Genomic DNA, 16,790 nt, shown 5'->3' with positions numbered 1-16,790 from the left:
CTTTAAATTAGATTAGATTCACATGTTTAGTTTCGTTGTAAAGCATCCAAAACATTGTACTGATGTTGACTGCATAACCAATTGTTTAGTAATGAAGAAAAGCAGAGTGAGATTTAGCTGTATAATCATTTGAGCACATGTGAACGTGTGAGCACATTCTCAGGCATACACGTATACACACACACACACACACACACACACACTTACAGTATTTATACAGTTGCATATACAGGTTTTCAGAAGCTGTGTAACAGTGAGTATGAGGGATGATAGTGAATAGCCTCCGTTTTTGACAGGCAAAGTAGAGTATAACTGTATTCGTTGGTGGAATTTCCTAGTAGATCTAAGGAAGTGAAGCCAACTCTTCTTTAAGATGCTAAGAATAAAACTAAAGCTCAGGTTGCATTCCAGTTGTGTGTTAGTTTAGCTTTATCTTCCTGAATACAGACACTTTCTTTACCTGGGAGCTAGAATGTTTTTCAAAGTAAAATTGCACAAGTAGTTCTTTAATATCTATTCACTTACTTTTATACTTATTTTTATGATTTTAAAATAATTTCTTATTTGCAATTTGAGCAATTGCTGGTGATAACTACCTCCTTCATCATACTTACCTGACATTTTCCTTTCTTTGGAGGCTTTAGCAACTCTATTGCCATCAGCAGACTCTAGAAATTCACAAGAGGGGAATGTTTTGTGGAATTCGTTTGAGTCTGCTGAGAAATATTTGAAAAATATCTTTTTTCTCTTTCCCTGATTGAGGAAACGGTCCAGTTGGAAACGAAAGTTATGTGGTCGTACAACTGAGAACTATTTCCTAATGCATAAAACAGACTGCATTGGTTATGACTATGTAGCGTACTGTATTGGTCATTTCTTAATGTTTGAACACTTGATGGTTTTCACTTCAAGTAACATTCTTCTGATACAATTTGTACAACATAAGCATTTATACTCCATCGCAACATAGAATTACTTAAAGTATTCCACAATATTCATACGGTAAATCATGTCAACTTGGAAGAATAACTACTGAGAAACTGCTGCTAGTAAATGTCTTCCAAATTCATAGTAGTTAAAACGTAGCTCTGATTTCAAAAATCCAAAATCAAAACACATACCAGAAGATTTAATAAAAATCTGATTAATCAACTGCCATAAACTCTCCCATAAAATGAGTCTGTTCTGTGAATAAACTGAAGCATTAGAAAACAGAAGAGTATAGCTGTTAGTGTTGTTTTAGTAAAACCAAAGAAATTTCATATTAGGAAGACAGAAACTTTAATAAATTCTGTGATGTCTCTGTGTTGCAACCTCTACCATTCATAATTTTGTATGCAGTCTTGCTGCAATAATTGGCCATCAAAAAAGTCTATTTACTTTCAATTTCATTAAATTTTTAGCTGGATTTTAGCTCTAATTTCATTTTTTTTCTATCTCAAAGTATTCATGAATGTCTCTCTCACATGTTAAAATGTTACGAGCTTGTTCATGTGATCTGGTCATCTGCAGGCCAGCTTGAGTAGGTATTGGTAAATGGGTGATTTGTAGCAATTCATGCCATAGTAAAGTTAAATGAAACATGAACTGTAGCAAGCAAAGTCTCTGCAAAGCTGCAACTAAAAATTCCCTGGACTACTGTGTCAGAATTACCTTTTTTTTGTGTGTGTGTGTGTAATCCTATTGCTGATCCATTATCTAAACTGAATTAGAGCTTTTAAGTTGGAAGTGCATATTTGGCTTTACTGTTAGTGACATATGTTGCCAAAAGGTTATTTATCTAATGATTTCTGGAAAATGAGTGTTAAATAGAGTAGAATGTTGTTTGGATGCTAATAACTTCTGTCACCTTATAACTTACATTTGTAGTATGCAATGTAGTTGCAATGTAGCTTGTTAAGAAAGATTGATCAGATATGCATCTTACCCACTTTCTCTTTGATGTAATGCAAGCATAAAATGATTTATATAAGAAAGTACTATCATGCTGAATAACGTGCTGAAAAACATAAGAAAATGTGGATGAATCATGCCTTTCAAATTAAATTCAGTTTTAGCAAAAGTGGTAATATTTATGCAAAAAAAGGCTCCCAACTACTCCTCTAGACTACTCTATAATTGAATCAGCACTTGTTAACTGCATAATTGTAATTGACTTAGTACTCTGGTAAGTCTTCATTATCTCATGAGTTTCAGGTAGGAAAAAGGACCTATAAAGTGTTCAGTTCAAAATTACAGCTTACTGTATGAATTCCATAAGTTGGGGAGGATGCTACTGATTAGAAGATGACTACTTTTAATCTATAGTATTTTCCTGGAACTTCTGTATTTCTCAGAATTCATATTTTGTGAAGACTGAAATACAGTACAAATGTAGTGAGCTAAATCACTCTTAAATAATTGAACAAGGAATTCCTTCTGAAAATGGCTACCTCTTTGAAATGTTTTCATATTTGGACAGAATTGCTCACACTTTTGATCAGGTCTGCATCATGTCTTCTGAAAGCAGGTTCTTTACAGATTTTTTATATATATAATTTTCAACCAGAATATCCTCAACTGCATTGTAAATGTGTTCTAGGAATATCTCTCTTTGTGATGTAGAGGAAAAATATATTTACTGTACCTTGCAAGACATTTGATTAGTGTGGTTCTTCTCTTTTTCAGATCTGGTTTGCTTTTGTCAATGGCTTTTCAGGACAAATTCTTTTTGAAAGATGGTGTATAGGTCTTTACAATGTGGTAAGATCCTTTTTTTATTTTCAGTTTCTGTCTCAACTATATTCATGAAAGTTTTTTAAGTAAGCAAGCTTTTACATAAGTTCTCACATTTCTAGTTTTGCAATATGTTTTTTTTAATACATTATATTAGATGTTTACAGCAATGCCTCCACTAACTCTTGGAATATTTGAGAGATCCTGCCGAAAAGAAAACATGCTGAAATATCCTGAATTATACAAGACTTCCCAAAATGCACTGGACTTCAATACTAAGGTAGATGAAAATCAAATATAATTAAAGCAAAAATTAATAGTAATTCAATAGACACCCATTTGATTTCCATGCTGCATATTCCCATAGTTAAAAATGGTGGGGATTTTTGTTACTACTGTTTCCAGTAGTAGTCCAGTTGTCCATGGATGGCAAAAATCTTATTTACCATTTTTAGCAAATATGAAAAAGGATGACGAGCATTTTTCTTTAAAGCCTGATTTTTTCACTGCTGCTAATAAAGCTGTCTTCTGCAGGCAGAAGTGGTTAGTGCTCTCTGTCATCGGGTTGTATATATTTGTACTGTTACATGGAAATAGATTACTGAAGTATATAGAGAAGTATTGCAGGGGACAATAAGAACTGTTACTAGATTTATACAGAGAAGCACTTTGCACTATTCTTTGTCAATTTTGAGTTGCAATTTTGTGGTCTCATTTTGAGTTTTAGGAAAAAACACTTTGATACATACTTTAAATGTGAGTGGATGGATCAAAATAAATCTGAGGCTACTTTGCATGGGAAATTGGCAATATCCATCTTGCAGAAACTAATTTAAAGAAGTAGTAGAAGAAAGTAGGGCTTATTAATGTATAAAATACACATAATTGCTACAAATTTGTCCATAAATACTCTCCATTAAAAAAATAAATGAAACTTTCCAGAATTTGCAATTTCATGAATGCAGGTGACATTTGTAAGACAGTTCTAACTGGATTTTTCTAAACATTGTTGGGATATTTCGAGTAATTTCATTGTGTGTTGAACTAGGAAGTACATTCGATTTGTCATTGAATTAACAATGCCTACATGTGATGTTTGATAACAGATATTGATGTGCAATTTTTCTTATGGAGCTAGAATATTGTTTATAGAATTATTTGTCTAGACCATCTTTGCTCATTGAAGCTTATGAGACTTTTTTTCTCCTTCACTCTTCCCTCACTGTCCCACAGTCAGATTCTTGTGTCACGATGAATGCTTTACAAATATAAGACTTTTCATGGTCTATTAATACAGACCCCTCTATGTTAACAATAGTTTTAATAAAATAACATATGTGAAGAGCATTGCAGTAGCTGAAATATGTTTGAAATGGTGACTCTTGAAATTTTCGGTATTACACAGATGTCTTGTTGACTTCGGTGGAAATTCTGTGGCTATTCCCACATAACCCTTGAAATGGTTAACTGTCTACAAAATTCCCAGCTATAGAAATTGAATGGTTGGTGTTAAAGATTTGGAAACATTACTGCCCTGAATGTTGATGCAGATGTTTGTTATGGTAAAAAGGATCAAAGGTTATGGGGTCATGACAGAGGTTAAAGGATTAGCATCTGACAATAAGTATTGGTCAGGAAAATGGAAAAGTAGAACTAATTTTTCTTGCACCCACCTGTGCTTTCTGTCAAATAAAAACTTGCAGTAATGACACAGCAAGGAGGAGAGACAAAGGTTAATGAGTAGCACAAGTTCAAATGTGCAAAGTATTGGAGTGTAAATTGGATCATACAGCCTAGTGTAGCTGTATGATCTAACAAAAGGCCTTGAGACATTGTGGAAAATGTTGTGAGGCAGGCAACTTAATTCCTATTGTTTGAACACCTTGAAACTCATAATACTTGTCAGTTAGTTACAATAAAGGCTGTGTTTGTAAAAAAGCATTGCTAATGAGAAAACATGATTGCTATCCCAAAGGACACGAGTTACGTATTTTTGATTAAGTCTTTTTATAACTTTATACCATATACTATGTTAAGCATTAATAGGAGGTTTATGTTTACACTTAATACTGTTCTTTTCAGATGGCGTTTCTTTGTAAGTGGATATAAACTTGAAAGTGAAATTAGAATTATTTAGCAAATACATAAAACATGATGAAGTTATACACTTTATGAATGGAGCATATAATAAGAAAACCAAGGAAGATATATTTATTTGTGCTTTTAAAATTTATTTCTATGTAGAAATATATAGATATTATATTTTAAGTTCTAATTTGATTGTTCTACCATCAAAATTTTCCTTCATTACATGAAAAGTAAAATTTAAAGCTAGAGTCCTTTGTAGTTCTCTACATAACAGTTATTATATATATTATCTCTATATATATTATCTCTATATAACAGTTATTTCAGTTCTCCGGTTTAGTTCAATTTTTATGAACATATTACCATACACAGATATTTTAATTTCCCTTATCATCTGAAATTAAAAGAGAGAGATAATACACACAGTTTTCAAAACAAAAAAAATAAACAAATGACCCATGAAGAGCTAAGAGGCAGAAAGTGCCTGTCAGTTATATTACTTCACAGTGGTGGCCTGACAGAAACGCGTTTTGTGCATCTAACACACAGATAAAAAGAAAGGTCAGGGTTCACGGAGCTAGTTTATTGCAAATGGTTCTCATGGATTTTTGTTTTCCCTTAGGTTTTCTGGGTTCATTGTTTAAATGGCCTCTTCCACTCGTTCATTCTCTTCTGGTTTCCACTAAAATCCCTCCAGCATGGTAAGTGTATAAAATATATATAAATATGTGTGTGTGTGTGTGTGCGCGTGTATGTATATATATATATTTCACAAATAAATCTTGAAAGGAACTAAATACCTAAATACCTTTTCTTTAAAAACACTTGATAAATACTAAGTTTTGTGGAATTAAAATTTAAGTTTAGAGCTAGAGTAGAATATGCAATCTATCTAGGAAGTGATTTATTTAAATTATTTTTAAAAGGATAAGTAATATTATGTACATATGTCTAAAATTTTATAAATGTACTTGAAGTAAATAGAAACCATATGGAAGGAAAAAAACCTGATGATTAGTTGCCCTACTTTTGTGTAATAATCTACGGTGTTAATACTTGTAAAAACTTAAGTCAGTCACTAATGTCTCTTGCATTAAGTCTCTTATGTTTTGGAGGCCTTTACTGCCTGTGTATATACCTTCTCTCCTTTCGGGGAGGTATTAACCCATTAGTAAACATCTATATCATTAGGCTTGTGACAGGTGAAACTGAGATATCTTGGACAGCTCAGTCCTGTCACTGTTCTTTTTTCTGTTGTATGTGCACCTGAGAGGCAGAAGGAACCTAGACGCTTGTGAGGCAAGCCGTAATAATCAGAGGAGACTGAAAGCAGTGTTTCTGATTAACGGGGATGTTTGTGTGTATTGAAGCTATTACAGGGGTGGGTTTTGTTAGCGATGTTTCGATTTCAGTTTGTAGAAAAATTTCTGAAAATAGAGAAACCGTGTATGTACCCTAAGGGTTTTCTGTAAAAGTAATAGTCGTCTCAGTTTTTCTGATAATAGCCAGGCAGACTGCCTCGTACTGGGAGCACAGAAATATTCTGATCATCTCTCAACCTTTTGAAACGTTAAGAAGGTTCTGGTGGTCAAGACTAGATAGTGAGAAGGTAACAGCTGCTTATACCTAAAAAGCTCAAGAGAGAAACTGTTATTCTTGCAGAATATTTTATACTTGGTGACTTTTGATGGGTGAATGAAGTGGGTAGCAACCTTGCTTTCTATGAAAGTCAGGTGAATGCAAGTTCAGTGGCTGCTATGTACACTGGAGAGGGCTGTAGACAGCCCAGGAGAAAGCTCCCAAAATGTCAATTCATACTCTAAAACCATAGACTCAAATCCAATGTAAAATCTCATTTCAAAGCTGTAGTCAGTTTCAGTGAGAGTGGGTATTTTCCAATGCAAAAATAACTTTGGTGTATATGGTGCAGACATGTTTAATGAGTAGACACAGTGATGCAGAATAGAGTGCGTGTGTGAATGGAAAAGCACAACGATTTGCATAAGACTGCAGAGTTGCTGTCTGAATGCTGTAGCAGCCCTCTTCAGCGCAAAGCCTGTGGGCCAGAACTGACCTGCTGGCAATCCACAAGTGCCCCTCTGTAAGTCTGCAAAAATTGCTGTCTGTCTTCCTCGTCCGCTCCTAGAGAAAGGGAGAGCAGAAATGGGACCTGGGGGTTGTGGGCTTTGTGTACAGTGTAATGAGTACATGCAGTGGGTACAGCTGGTGGACAAAGTTCTGCCTGCAGGGCAAATGAGCACAGAATGGAAGCGGTTGTTTATCCCTTGGTGATGACTCTCTACTTAAAGAGAAAAGGGAAATAATGCTGTTAGGGTCCTATAGGGAGGGTTTTGAGAATCTGAGAGAAAGAGTTTAAATAAGAAACTATATTATTCCTTTTCTCCCTAGCTTTTCCTTTTCTCCTCCTTATCTTGTACCTGGACCTCTTCACTCCGTATTAGATCTTTCATACTGAGCAAAGAGTCTCCTTCACTTTCCTGCAGCCTAGTGTGACTGTTTTTCTAGCTAGCTTAATTTATTGTGTATATATGAAAAGAAAAAGATCTTGTCAGTCTTTGGGGAAGTTGGATCTTGTCTGGGTTGTAGCATGTGGTACTTTGGACCAAATAATCCTGTGCATCTTGTCCCTTTCCTTCAAGCTAGCTTTTCAGGAAAACAGCCACAAAAAGCACTAGTACAGAAAAGTGGTTCTGTTTAGATGGAGCTGAAAGTATGCAGAATTACTTTCTGCAGATTCCTGTATCCGATTCCCCTGGCTGGATCAGAAATGCTTTCTGATCGTGGTGTTGGGTAACTTCCCAAGGTCCACCCAAGAGAGGAACTTGTGAGAAGAGGGCTCAACATCCACTTTCTCCTAGCAACAGAGAGGCACAAGGCCTTTGAGGAGGCTGAAGGAGGAATGAGAGAAGCTCAGCTTTCTGCATAAGACTGCTGGGTCTCCCACAGCACTCCAACTTATGAGAATAGGCTTAGCTGCCTGCCTATTACTATAGGTCTGTTTTGTTTTGATCCTGTTATAAAATTCTGTTTAAATAAATCCTGCTCTTACATATCTACAGATCTTTACTGCTTTGTATATATTGTTAGGCATCACTGTGCAAATTCAAGCTGATATTTATTAGAATGTTGAAAATAAAATCTTGAAGGTCGTGAAAATCACTCAGAGCTCACAGCCTTTTCTTTGAGAATTTTCTTTTGTTCACTCCTTAATCTCAGTTGTTCATGTCTGTCTTGTCTGTAAGTAGAAAATTTCAGACTGTATGTGTTGTAGTTCAGTCTACCAAGACACAAACGATTGGAGAATAGGGGTGAGTTTGTGAGAATTGTTTGTCAGAATTTTTCTCTAAGGGACCTGAACATTGCATAGTACATAAACCTTGGCCCTTCGCCTCCATGCAGTGTTATCTGAATATAAATTCAGATGTCATCTGAATAAGAAGGATTGGAATCTTTAGAGAAGCTTCTTCTCTGTTGACATGATAGCAAATGACAGAAGCCAAGTGTATACGAACAAGTAACTCTACCGTTACCTATTTTATGACCCATGTTACTCGCTTTGTTTTGGGACTTACAGAGCTCTTGGGATTCTTAGTGGTCTGCTAGTCTATCCGAGGAGAAATGTTAACCAAGAGAAGTGTCAAGAGTGCAACTAGTAATGGTGGAGCTAAGGAGGTAGCTATTGTGAGCTTCTCAGCTAGGAAAGGGGAAAGGGCTAGGTTAAGAAGGACTGTTTTCCAAGCATTTTTATTCTTTATGTGTGAGAAGTGGATGGTACAATATGTAGCTACTCTTTTCTATTTCCTATATGTGCTGACTTAAAGTGTCTGTAAAACAAAACTGTTGTAGTGAGTGAATATACTGAAGAGTGATTATTGTTTGCAGACTACCTAATTTTCCATCTGAACTTTTACCTGCTGTGTCTTCCAGAATATCAATAAATAAATCTTCTTTCAGTGATAAACTGGCCTCACAGATGCCGAAAAGCTTTCGGAAAGGAGCACTCCCCATTCATGACTAAAAGGAGTTTCATTTCCAGCATGTGTAAAGGGGATATAAAGGCTAACAAAACATTCGACACAAATACACATACATAGTTAGCAGCATTTAACACACCTTATGTTAACTGAGGATAGCGAAATATAAGTCGTTTTAACTCCAGGTTATCAGCATGTCACATTCCTCTGACCAGTCCAAACAGAGGTGTTTTAAAAAAAAAAAAAAAAAAAAAAAAAAAAAAAATCAGGTTTTAGAAATGTCCTTCCTTATGCTGTCTCAGCCTTAATGGATTTTATTTTTGCTTTCTGTCTTGTACTTTTGTTCCTCCTTACTACATACACGGTATTTTGATATCACTTTGAGTGATGGCAGTGAAAAGCAATGATTCGAAATGATTGTTAAGAACCTCTGCAGCACAGTAAGTGCTGTGGTTTGGCTGCAGTCAAGGAATGATCTTGAGTACTAAAGGTATTTCAAAACTGAATATGCAAAAGTCTAGTTTTAATTGGGAATGAGAAATTCTCTCTAGATATTTTAGCTGTATGTAGTCCTGTGTGTACAAAGAAATTTCAAACAATTGTAGTCAGAAAAGCCCATGCTCTAGCAATAGTCATAAAATAAGTTCTGTTTAAATAGATGTAAATACAGTGCTTCAGAATTCTTAACTTACAAACCACAGTAGATGTCATTTTTATGCAAACACACATTGCCCTTTAGGGTACTGAGTCTTAGCCTAAATGCTGTGTATATCCATACATACACACTAATGTACTATATACATGTACTAATATGAATCAACAGTTTTGAGTTGGCTAATTTTTTAAATTTTATGCATAACGGTCATCTCAAGAATTAAAATGAAATATATCGTATAGTTTTTATTTAAAAAAGAATCTAAGAAATACTGATTTACAAAAAGAGCAAAGGTCTGGTTTCTATACCAAAAGCATCCAGAACCAATGAAAATCTAACTCTAAGTTTTCTGTTCAGTGTTACAAACAATGCACACTAGAGTTACTATGTTTCATACCTTTCTAAAGAGAAGAAACACTAAACTTGAAATTTATTCTAATCAAATTATAACTGAATATATTATTACTTATTTTTAGTACATGTTGTTACATAAAGCTTTTAATTCTAGTCTAATGCCAGAAGTCACTGAAAGTTTTAAAAGTTTAGAAAGTGTGCAATCTTAGATCTTTTACTGTTCACTACCCTTCAAGGTGAAATCTGCTGTTAGTACCTGTAGGAAGTACTGCCATTTTGTTTATTAGGCACATGAGATCTAGTATCAAAAATAAAAGTTCATATATATTGTACTATTTTGGATGTTTAAATGTTTTATTATTTCACTGTGTCCTTCTCCAGGTACTGTATTTGGCAATGGTAAAACTTCAGATTACTTGCTCCTGGGAAACACTGTTTATACTGTAAGTTTTACTACAGCTATTTGGTGCTCTATTGGCTGATTATTTATTCTTTATCTGTATTGACTCTATCTTTACTTGATTTAGCGGAGTGCCTTAAGAATAAGAAATGGTGCTTACATGACTCTGAGAAGCTTTGAAGTACCGTATACATCCTGACTCCAGTTTATAAAACATAGCAGTTTAGCAAAGTAAAGATGCAGAAGATATGTCTTTCCTCTTTATTGGGAACCATCTATATTTGCAAATAATGGGAACTGTAATTCACTAATTAACATGTTGGTTAATTTAAGCTAAGTTTCTGCATTAAAGAAATCACAGATCAGTGGACATGGAACTGTTTTGTGGACTTGTGAACTCACTCTCTTAATTTATAATGGGACCATGAAAGGATAGAGCTACATGGAACCAACACTTGTGGGATTTTTCTTTGAAAAACAACCAAAATGCTTTAAGTAATTATGCCTAACTCATATTAACAGTAATCTTTTGTTAGTTTTGTACTTTATAGACTTTACTGTTTTTTTTTCTTAGTCTTTCATCTCCTAGAATAAATTAATGAAGTTAAACACCAAGTTTTTTGCTTGTTGGATATCAGTCCTACCTGACAGATGTGGGTTTCCTCAGATTGCTCTCAAAAGTAAAATTAAACTTGTGGTCCCTTTCCTCTGCTCTTGGAAATTAAACTTTAATTTTCAAATTCCTATTGTTGGTCTAGACCAAAAAGAGGTTAGTTCTTCCAGAAAAGTAAGGGGGCTGGAACATGAATATAGATCTATATCAAAATCCATTTCCTAATTCAGGTGGGAAAAATGAAAACATCACAACTGAAGCAACAGGAAGGTATTCTAGAATAGATGGTAGTTGTTTGAGAATGTAGGCATCTGTAGCTACTGTAGGCATCTCCTGTGTATGAGATAACTGTTTAAATAGTGGTGACTAGTCAGCTAATATGTAATCTATTCCCCTTGCTTCCATGTGAAAGCATAAAGGGCAGTAACCACAGGCTGGTTTGTGCGTTTTTTTTTTTTACTGCTGTGTCAGTTAAAATAAAATGATTCTTGTGCCACTGTGTACAAGGACCCTGAGTGTGCTCTGCATGAGTACATTCTCTGAAAAATTTGTTTGCTCTACACTTCCTTCCCTGTTCTGAAAGGCAAAGCGCAGCATGTTTTGTCAGCAGTAGTCACATACAATTGTGCAATCTATCATATGATAAACTGATCTGCATTAGGGATGGATGGAATATCCTCAGTTGCCTGTGCGAGTCTTTATAAAATTAAGATCTAAGGTCATAGTCATTGTAATGACAGCAAACGTAGTTCAACTGGCATAGATCTGTTTGTATTGTGGTCTCATAATTCTGAGCAACAGTTAGAGCTCTACCATTCACCTGAATGTCAGTGCTTCCTCCAGCATTAGATTCTCCTTTGGAAGAGAGGTTCTCTGCACCAGGTCCTGAGCTTACAGATGTTTAATTATTTACTGTAATTACTACTAAAGTGTAAACTTCTGCTGAAGTTTATTCTGAAAATTTATGTATGTATAAATGAGTTGTGTAATCTCACCTGTTGTAGTACATCAGTCTAGTTTTCTGACAGCGGGCACCTCCTTTTGTTTCATTGCACGTAAAGCATCCTTTGTAGTGGCCATCATTTTGAAGAGTGAGTTAGCATGGTATGCTTTTTGTTAAACCCAATTATTCAACATACTGCTGCAACATATCTGAAGTTCTATCCTGAAACAATCTCAGAATATCCTAATTAGTCAGCTCTGTCTTTTCTTCCCAAAGCCAAGCTTGGCTCCAGAAGAAAATAAGTTACATATGCTGTAGCAAGAGTTTACTGAGTTACAGTGGTTATGTGGAGCTGAGGGTTCTAAAAGTGCAGTCATTTGGACTCTTACATATCAACTGACGGATGCATCTCAGGGTACTGTAGAGCATCTCAGTATCATTTGTGGTGTAAGTGGGCTCTCAAACACCAGCGCCTGCTTATCCAGATTTGCAGTAGCGTCTTCTGCTACCTTCAGAAATTAGTTAATTTTGGATACTTGCTTATATCTTGGAGTTACATCCAAGTTACATCATAACTTGGAGTTACACACTACTGTTTGCCAAACTGTATGCATAAATGTTTATACAGAGATCAAAACCAACAGGGAAATTCTACACCTTTTAAAAGAGCTTTTCTACTAGGAGAGCTGGAACTTTGCCCTCTTGAGAGGATAATTGCTTACTACTGGCCTGCAGAGTTGCTATGCTGAATAAATACCAAATGAAAGAGGAGTAGTTTCTTTCCCAAGATACTGTTGTTCCACCGTTATAAAATCTGTCTGGTCCAGACAATCTGCTTTTTCATCCTTTTTTCAGGTTCCCCATTTCCCTGCAGTTCAGATTGAAAAGAAATTTGGGAGGATGCAATAGAGTTCCTAATCTTGCATGGGAATTCAAGGAGGTCTGGGACATATATGTAGCTTTGAGAGAGACTGCTTTTCAAAAAATCTGTGCATATGAACCATGTCTGCACTGATGGCTGAAAGTCATAGTCTTGAAAAATCCACATATCATAACAGGTTAAGGAACTTTTCTTCCTCCGCTTTTAATCTGCATTTAGGAATTCTATACTTAAGGACATGGCCATTCAGAAGAACAGAAAGAAAAGCAAAAGGAAAATTTTTACCAGAAGTAAGCCTCTAGAAAAAAATCAAAGAGGGATTTCTATCTTGCCAAACAAAGTATTTTAGATGATAAAGAGCAGCACATTAGAGTATACTGAATACTTTTATTTCAGTATGCCAGATGAATTGTCAATCCAAACTGCCATTGCAAGAGGCTTTTGAAAAAAAAAAATCCTTCATCTGAGCATCAAGTTGCATGAATCCCTCTCTTATGCAAAAAAATCAGTAGGGGAATGATTCAGTAATTAATATAGGTTATTTGGATCCATGAACAAAGTCAGGAATGTGTGCTGATTCATATCATGTCCTGGAATTAATTACTACTTCAAACATAAACTTCAAATAGCAGTAGAGTCCCATGAAAATATTTGTATGACCATTCTTGAGAGGCCTTTTTAGCTCAATGGTGTATATAAAAATAACAATTTGGTTTTGTTTTTCCTGGGTAGGATTCAGTGAGCTATCCTTAGTCTGGGACAGAGAGAGAAGGGAGCAATAAAACCCAAATCCTGGAGGAAGCAGCTGTGCATAGCTGACAACTTTTTTAGGGAAAACAGTGAAGGTGCAAAGAGAGTACATATTCACGCAATCTGTAACTCCTTTTATAGAGAGACCTGCAGTTGAGTGCATATGTGGGCTGTGTATATATTTTGTCTATACAATGAGAATTCTTAATCTGATCCTAAGGAATGTTTTTTTTTCTTCTAATGACTAACTCAAAAATAGGAAGCAAGTATAGCAGATAAGTGGTGTATTTTTTTTTCCTCTATAATTCTTCATTTTTTCCACTTGGCCAAATACAGCACCAGTACTGGGTAGACTAGGTAAGTTAAAACACTCATCATGGGCCTTAAATTTGTCAGATTTCACACATGTTCTGGATAATGGAGTTGTGGAGATATAATTTGTCATCCTAAATAGAGCAGCATTAGTTGAATAGGAGATTCCAGAATTAAAAGCATGAACACCTGGCATGAAAGCCTTCTAGCAGGATTTGTATCCCTCTATGTCCCAAACATAAAAAAAAGGCATATCAAGTATATCGGTTACTTTTAGGTTCCAACTGAAGGAAATTTCTTCTGAGTGTCTGAGGATCACTGAAGTTCAAACACAGACAAACTGCCCATTGCCATCTTGGCCAGTAGGTTAGAGGTTAAACCATAGATGTCTGAAACTAAAACAGAGCTATTATAGATGGAGCTTGTTCTTTGTGGCTCAGTTTGTCAGCCTTATGTTCTTCAGGTTGTACACAGAGCAAAACCTATAATATGGGTTTACATGTGAGTTACAAAACTAATAACTATTTCTTTGGTAATTGGAAAACTTCCTTGTTTTTTTGAATTTACAGGGATAATTTACAGAGATGAACGTTTTCCTAAATTGACTAATCCTTGCTGTGGAATTATAAACTTTCAGCTACAGCTGGTCTCTAAACTAAAATTAAACATGTTCAACAGGGGAATGATGTGATGTTTTCAGAGACTGCTCTATATAAAAAGTGAATCACAGAATCACAAAATGGTTGAGGTCAGAAGGGACCTCTGAAGATCATCTAGTCCAAACCCCCTGCTCAAGCAAGGTGCAAGCACATTAACACATTGCTCAAGCATGTCGAGCAAGTTGGGTAGGATCACATCCATGCGAGTTTTGAATATCTCCAGAGAAGGAGACTCCACAACCTGTCCGGGCAACCTCTTCGAGTGCTCTGTCACTCTCGGAGTAAAGAAATTTTTCCTCATATTCAAATGGAATTTCCTGTGTTTCAGTTTGTGCCCTTTGCCCCTTGTCCTGTTGCTTGGCACCACTGAAATGAGCCCAACCGTATCCTCTTGACACCCTCCCTTAAGGTATTTGTAGACAAAGATCTCCTCTCAGTCTTTTCTGCAGGCTAAATAGGCCCAGCCTCTTGCAGCCTTTCCTTATGATGCTCCAGTACTCTAATCATCGTCGTAGCCCTATGCTGGACTCTCTGCAGTAGCTCCATGTCTCTCTTGGACTGGGGAGCCCAGAACTGGACACAGCACTCCAGATGAGGCCTCACTAGGACTGAATAGAGGGGGAGGATCACCTCCCTTGACCTGCTGATGACACTCTACCTAATGCATCCCAGGATACCATTGGCCTTCTTGCCCATAAGGGCACATTGCTGGCTCATGGTTAACTCCCAGAACTCCCAAGTCCTTCTCTGCAGAGCTGCTTTCCAGCAGGTCAGCCCCCAGCCTCTACTGGTGCATGGGGTTATCCCTTCCTAGATGCAGGAACCCTGCACTTGCCCTTGTTGAACTTCATGACGTTTCTGTCTACCCACCTCTCCAGCCTGTCTAGGTCTCTCTGAAGGGCAGCACAGCCTTCTGGTGTATCAGCCACTCCTCCCAGCTTGGTATCATCAGCAAACTTGCTGAGCAGGCACTCTGTCCCTTCGTCCAGGTCATTGATGAAGAAGTTGAACAAGACTGGAGCCAGGACTGACCCCTGGGGAACACCACTAGCTACAGGCCTCCAGTTAGACTCTGCACCACTGATGACAATCCTCTGAGCTCTGCCCTTCAAACAGTTCTCAGTCCACTTCACTGTCCACTCATCTAACCCACACTTGCAGAGCTTATCTAGGAGAATGTTATGGGAGACTGTGTCAAGAGCCTTGCTGAAGTCAAGGTAGACAATAGCCACTACTCTCCCCTCATCTATCCAGCCACTCATTCCATCATAGAAGGCTATCACATTGTTTAAGCATGATTTCCCCTTGGTGAACCCATGCTGACTACTCCTGACCACCTTCTTTTCCTCCACATGCTTAGAGCTGGCATCCAGGATGAGCTGTTCCATCATCTTTCCAGGGATGGAGGTGAGACTGACTGGTTTGTGCTTTCCTGGGTTCTGCTTCTTGTGCTTTTAGATGACTGGAGTGACACTGGCTTTCTTCTAGTCCTCAGGCACCTCTGCAATTCTCTTCTCAGCACTTGTGGGTGCACCCCATCCAGGCCCATCGATTTTTGGGTGCCAAGCTTGCCTAAATAATTTCTAACTTGATCATCCTCAATCAAGGTAAAGTCATCCTTTCTCCAAGCTTTTTCTCTTGTCTGTGGGGTCTGGGATTCCTCAGGGCTGCCCTTAGCAGTAACAACTGAAGTAAAGAAGGCATTCAGTAACTGCCTTCTCTGTATCCTTCGTCACCAGGGCAGCCACCCCATTCAGCAGCAGGCCCGCATTTTCCCTAGTCTTCCTTTTGCTACTGATGTATTTGAAGAAGCCCTTCTTATTGTCCTTTGCATCCCTTGACAGATTTAATTCCAAACAGGCCTAACCTTTCTCGTCATATCCCTGCATACTCTGACAATATTCCTATATTTCTCCCAAGTGGCCTTGTCCCTTCTTTCACATTCTGTACTTTCTTTTTCTTGAGTTTTGCCAGGAGCTCCTTGCTCATTCATGCAGGTCTCCTGCCCCCTTTACTTGATGTCTTTACTCATAGGGGTGCACTGCTCCTCAGCTTGGAAGAATTGATGCTTGAATATTAACCAGCTCTCTTGAACCCCCTTCCTTCTAGCTCCCTAACCCGTGGGAGTCCTCCAAGTATGTCGCTGAAGAGGCTAAAGTTTGTTCTCCTGAAGTCCAGGGTTGTGATCCTACTTACTGCCTTGTTTCCTCCACACAGGATCCTGAACCCCACCATCTCATGGACACTGTATCAAGGCTGCCCCCAACCTTTACACCTCCAACCAGTCCTACTTATGTGTTATTACAAAGTAGAGCAGCCTCCTCATAGGCTCCTCCAACACCTGTGTCAAAAAGTTATCATCCATGCTCATATACCCTCATCAAGGGCCAACTGGATCAAAGGCCTCAACTCCTTCTGATCAGGGG

At 37.2% G+C, this 16,790-nt stretch overlaps 1 protein-coding gene across 3 annotated transcripts in view; it reads left to right on the top strand.

Annotated features, from left to right (window-relative positions):
• The window catches only part of ATP8A1 (ATPase phospholipid transporting 8A1), a 117,768-nt gene that overhangs the window by 74,061 nt on the left and 26,917 nt on the right, over positions 1-16,790 (top strand). For all 3 annotated transcript variants that reach the window (XM_062575507.1, XM_062575509.1, XM_062575508.1), the window contains 4 exons: positions 2,668-2,742; positions 2,873-2,995; positions 5,426-5,504; positions 10,189-10,250. In XM_062575507.1, coding sequence (XP_062431491.1) covers positions 2,668-2,742; positions 2,873-2,995; positions 5,426-5,504; positions 10,189-10,250 — 339 coding nt within the window. The remainder of the gene's footprint in view (positions 1-2,667; positions 2,743-2,872; positions 2,996-5,425; positions 5,505-10,188; positions 10,251-16,790) is intronic.

Source organism: Rhea pennata, chromosome 4, assembly GCF_028389875.1.
Source record: "Rhea pennata isolate bPtePen1 chromosome 4, bPtePen1.pri, whole genome shotgun sequence".
Classification (NCBI taxonomy): domain Eukaryota; kingdom Metazoa; phylum Chordata; class Aves; order Rheiformes; family Rheidae; genus Rhea; species Rhea pennata.
The sequence above is the reverse complement of the archived record's forward strand: the minus strand, read 5'-3'. Positions and strand labels throughout refer to the sequence as shown.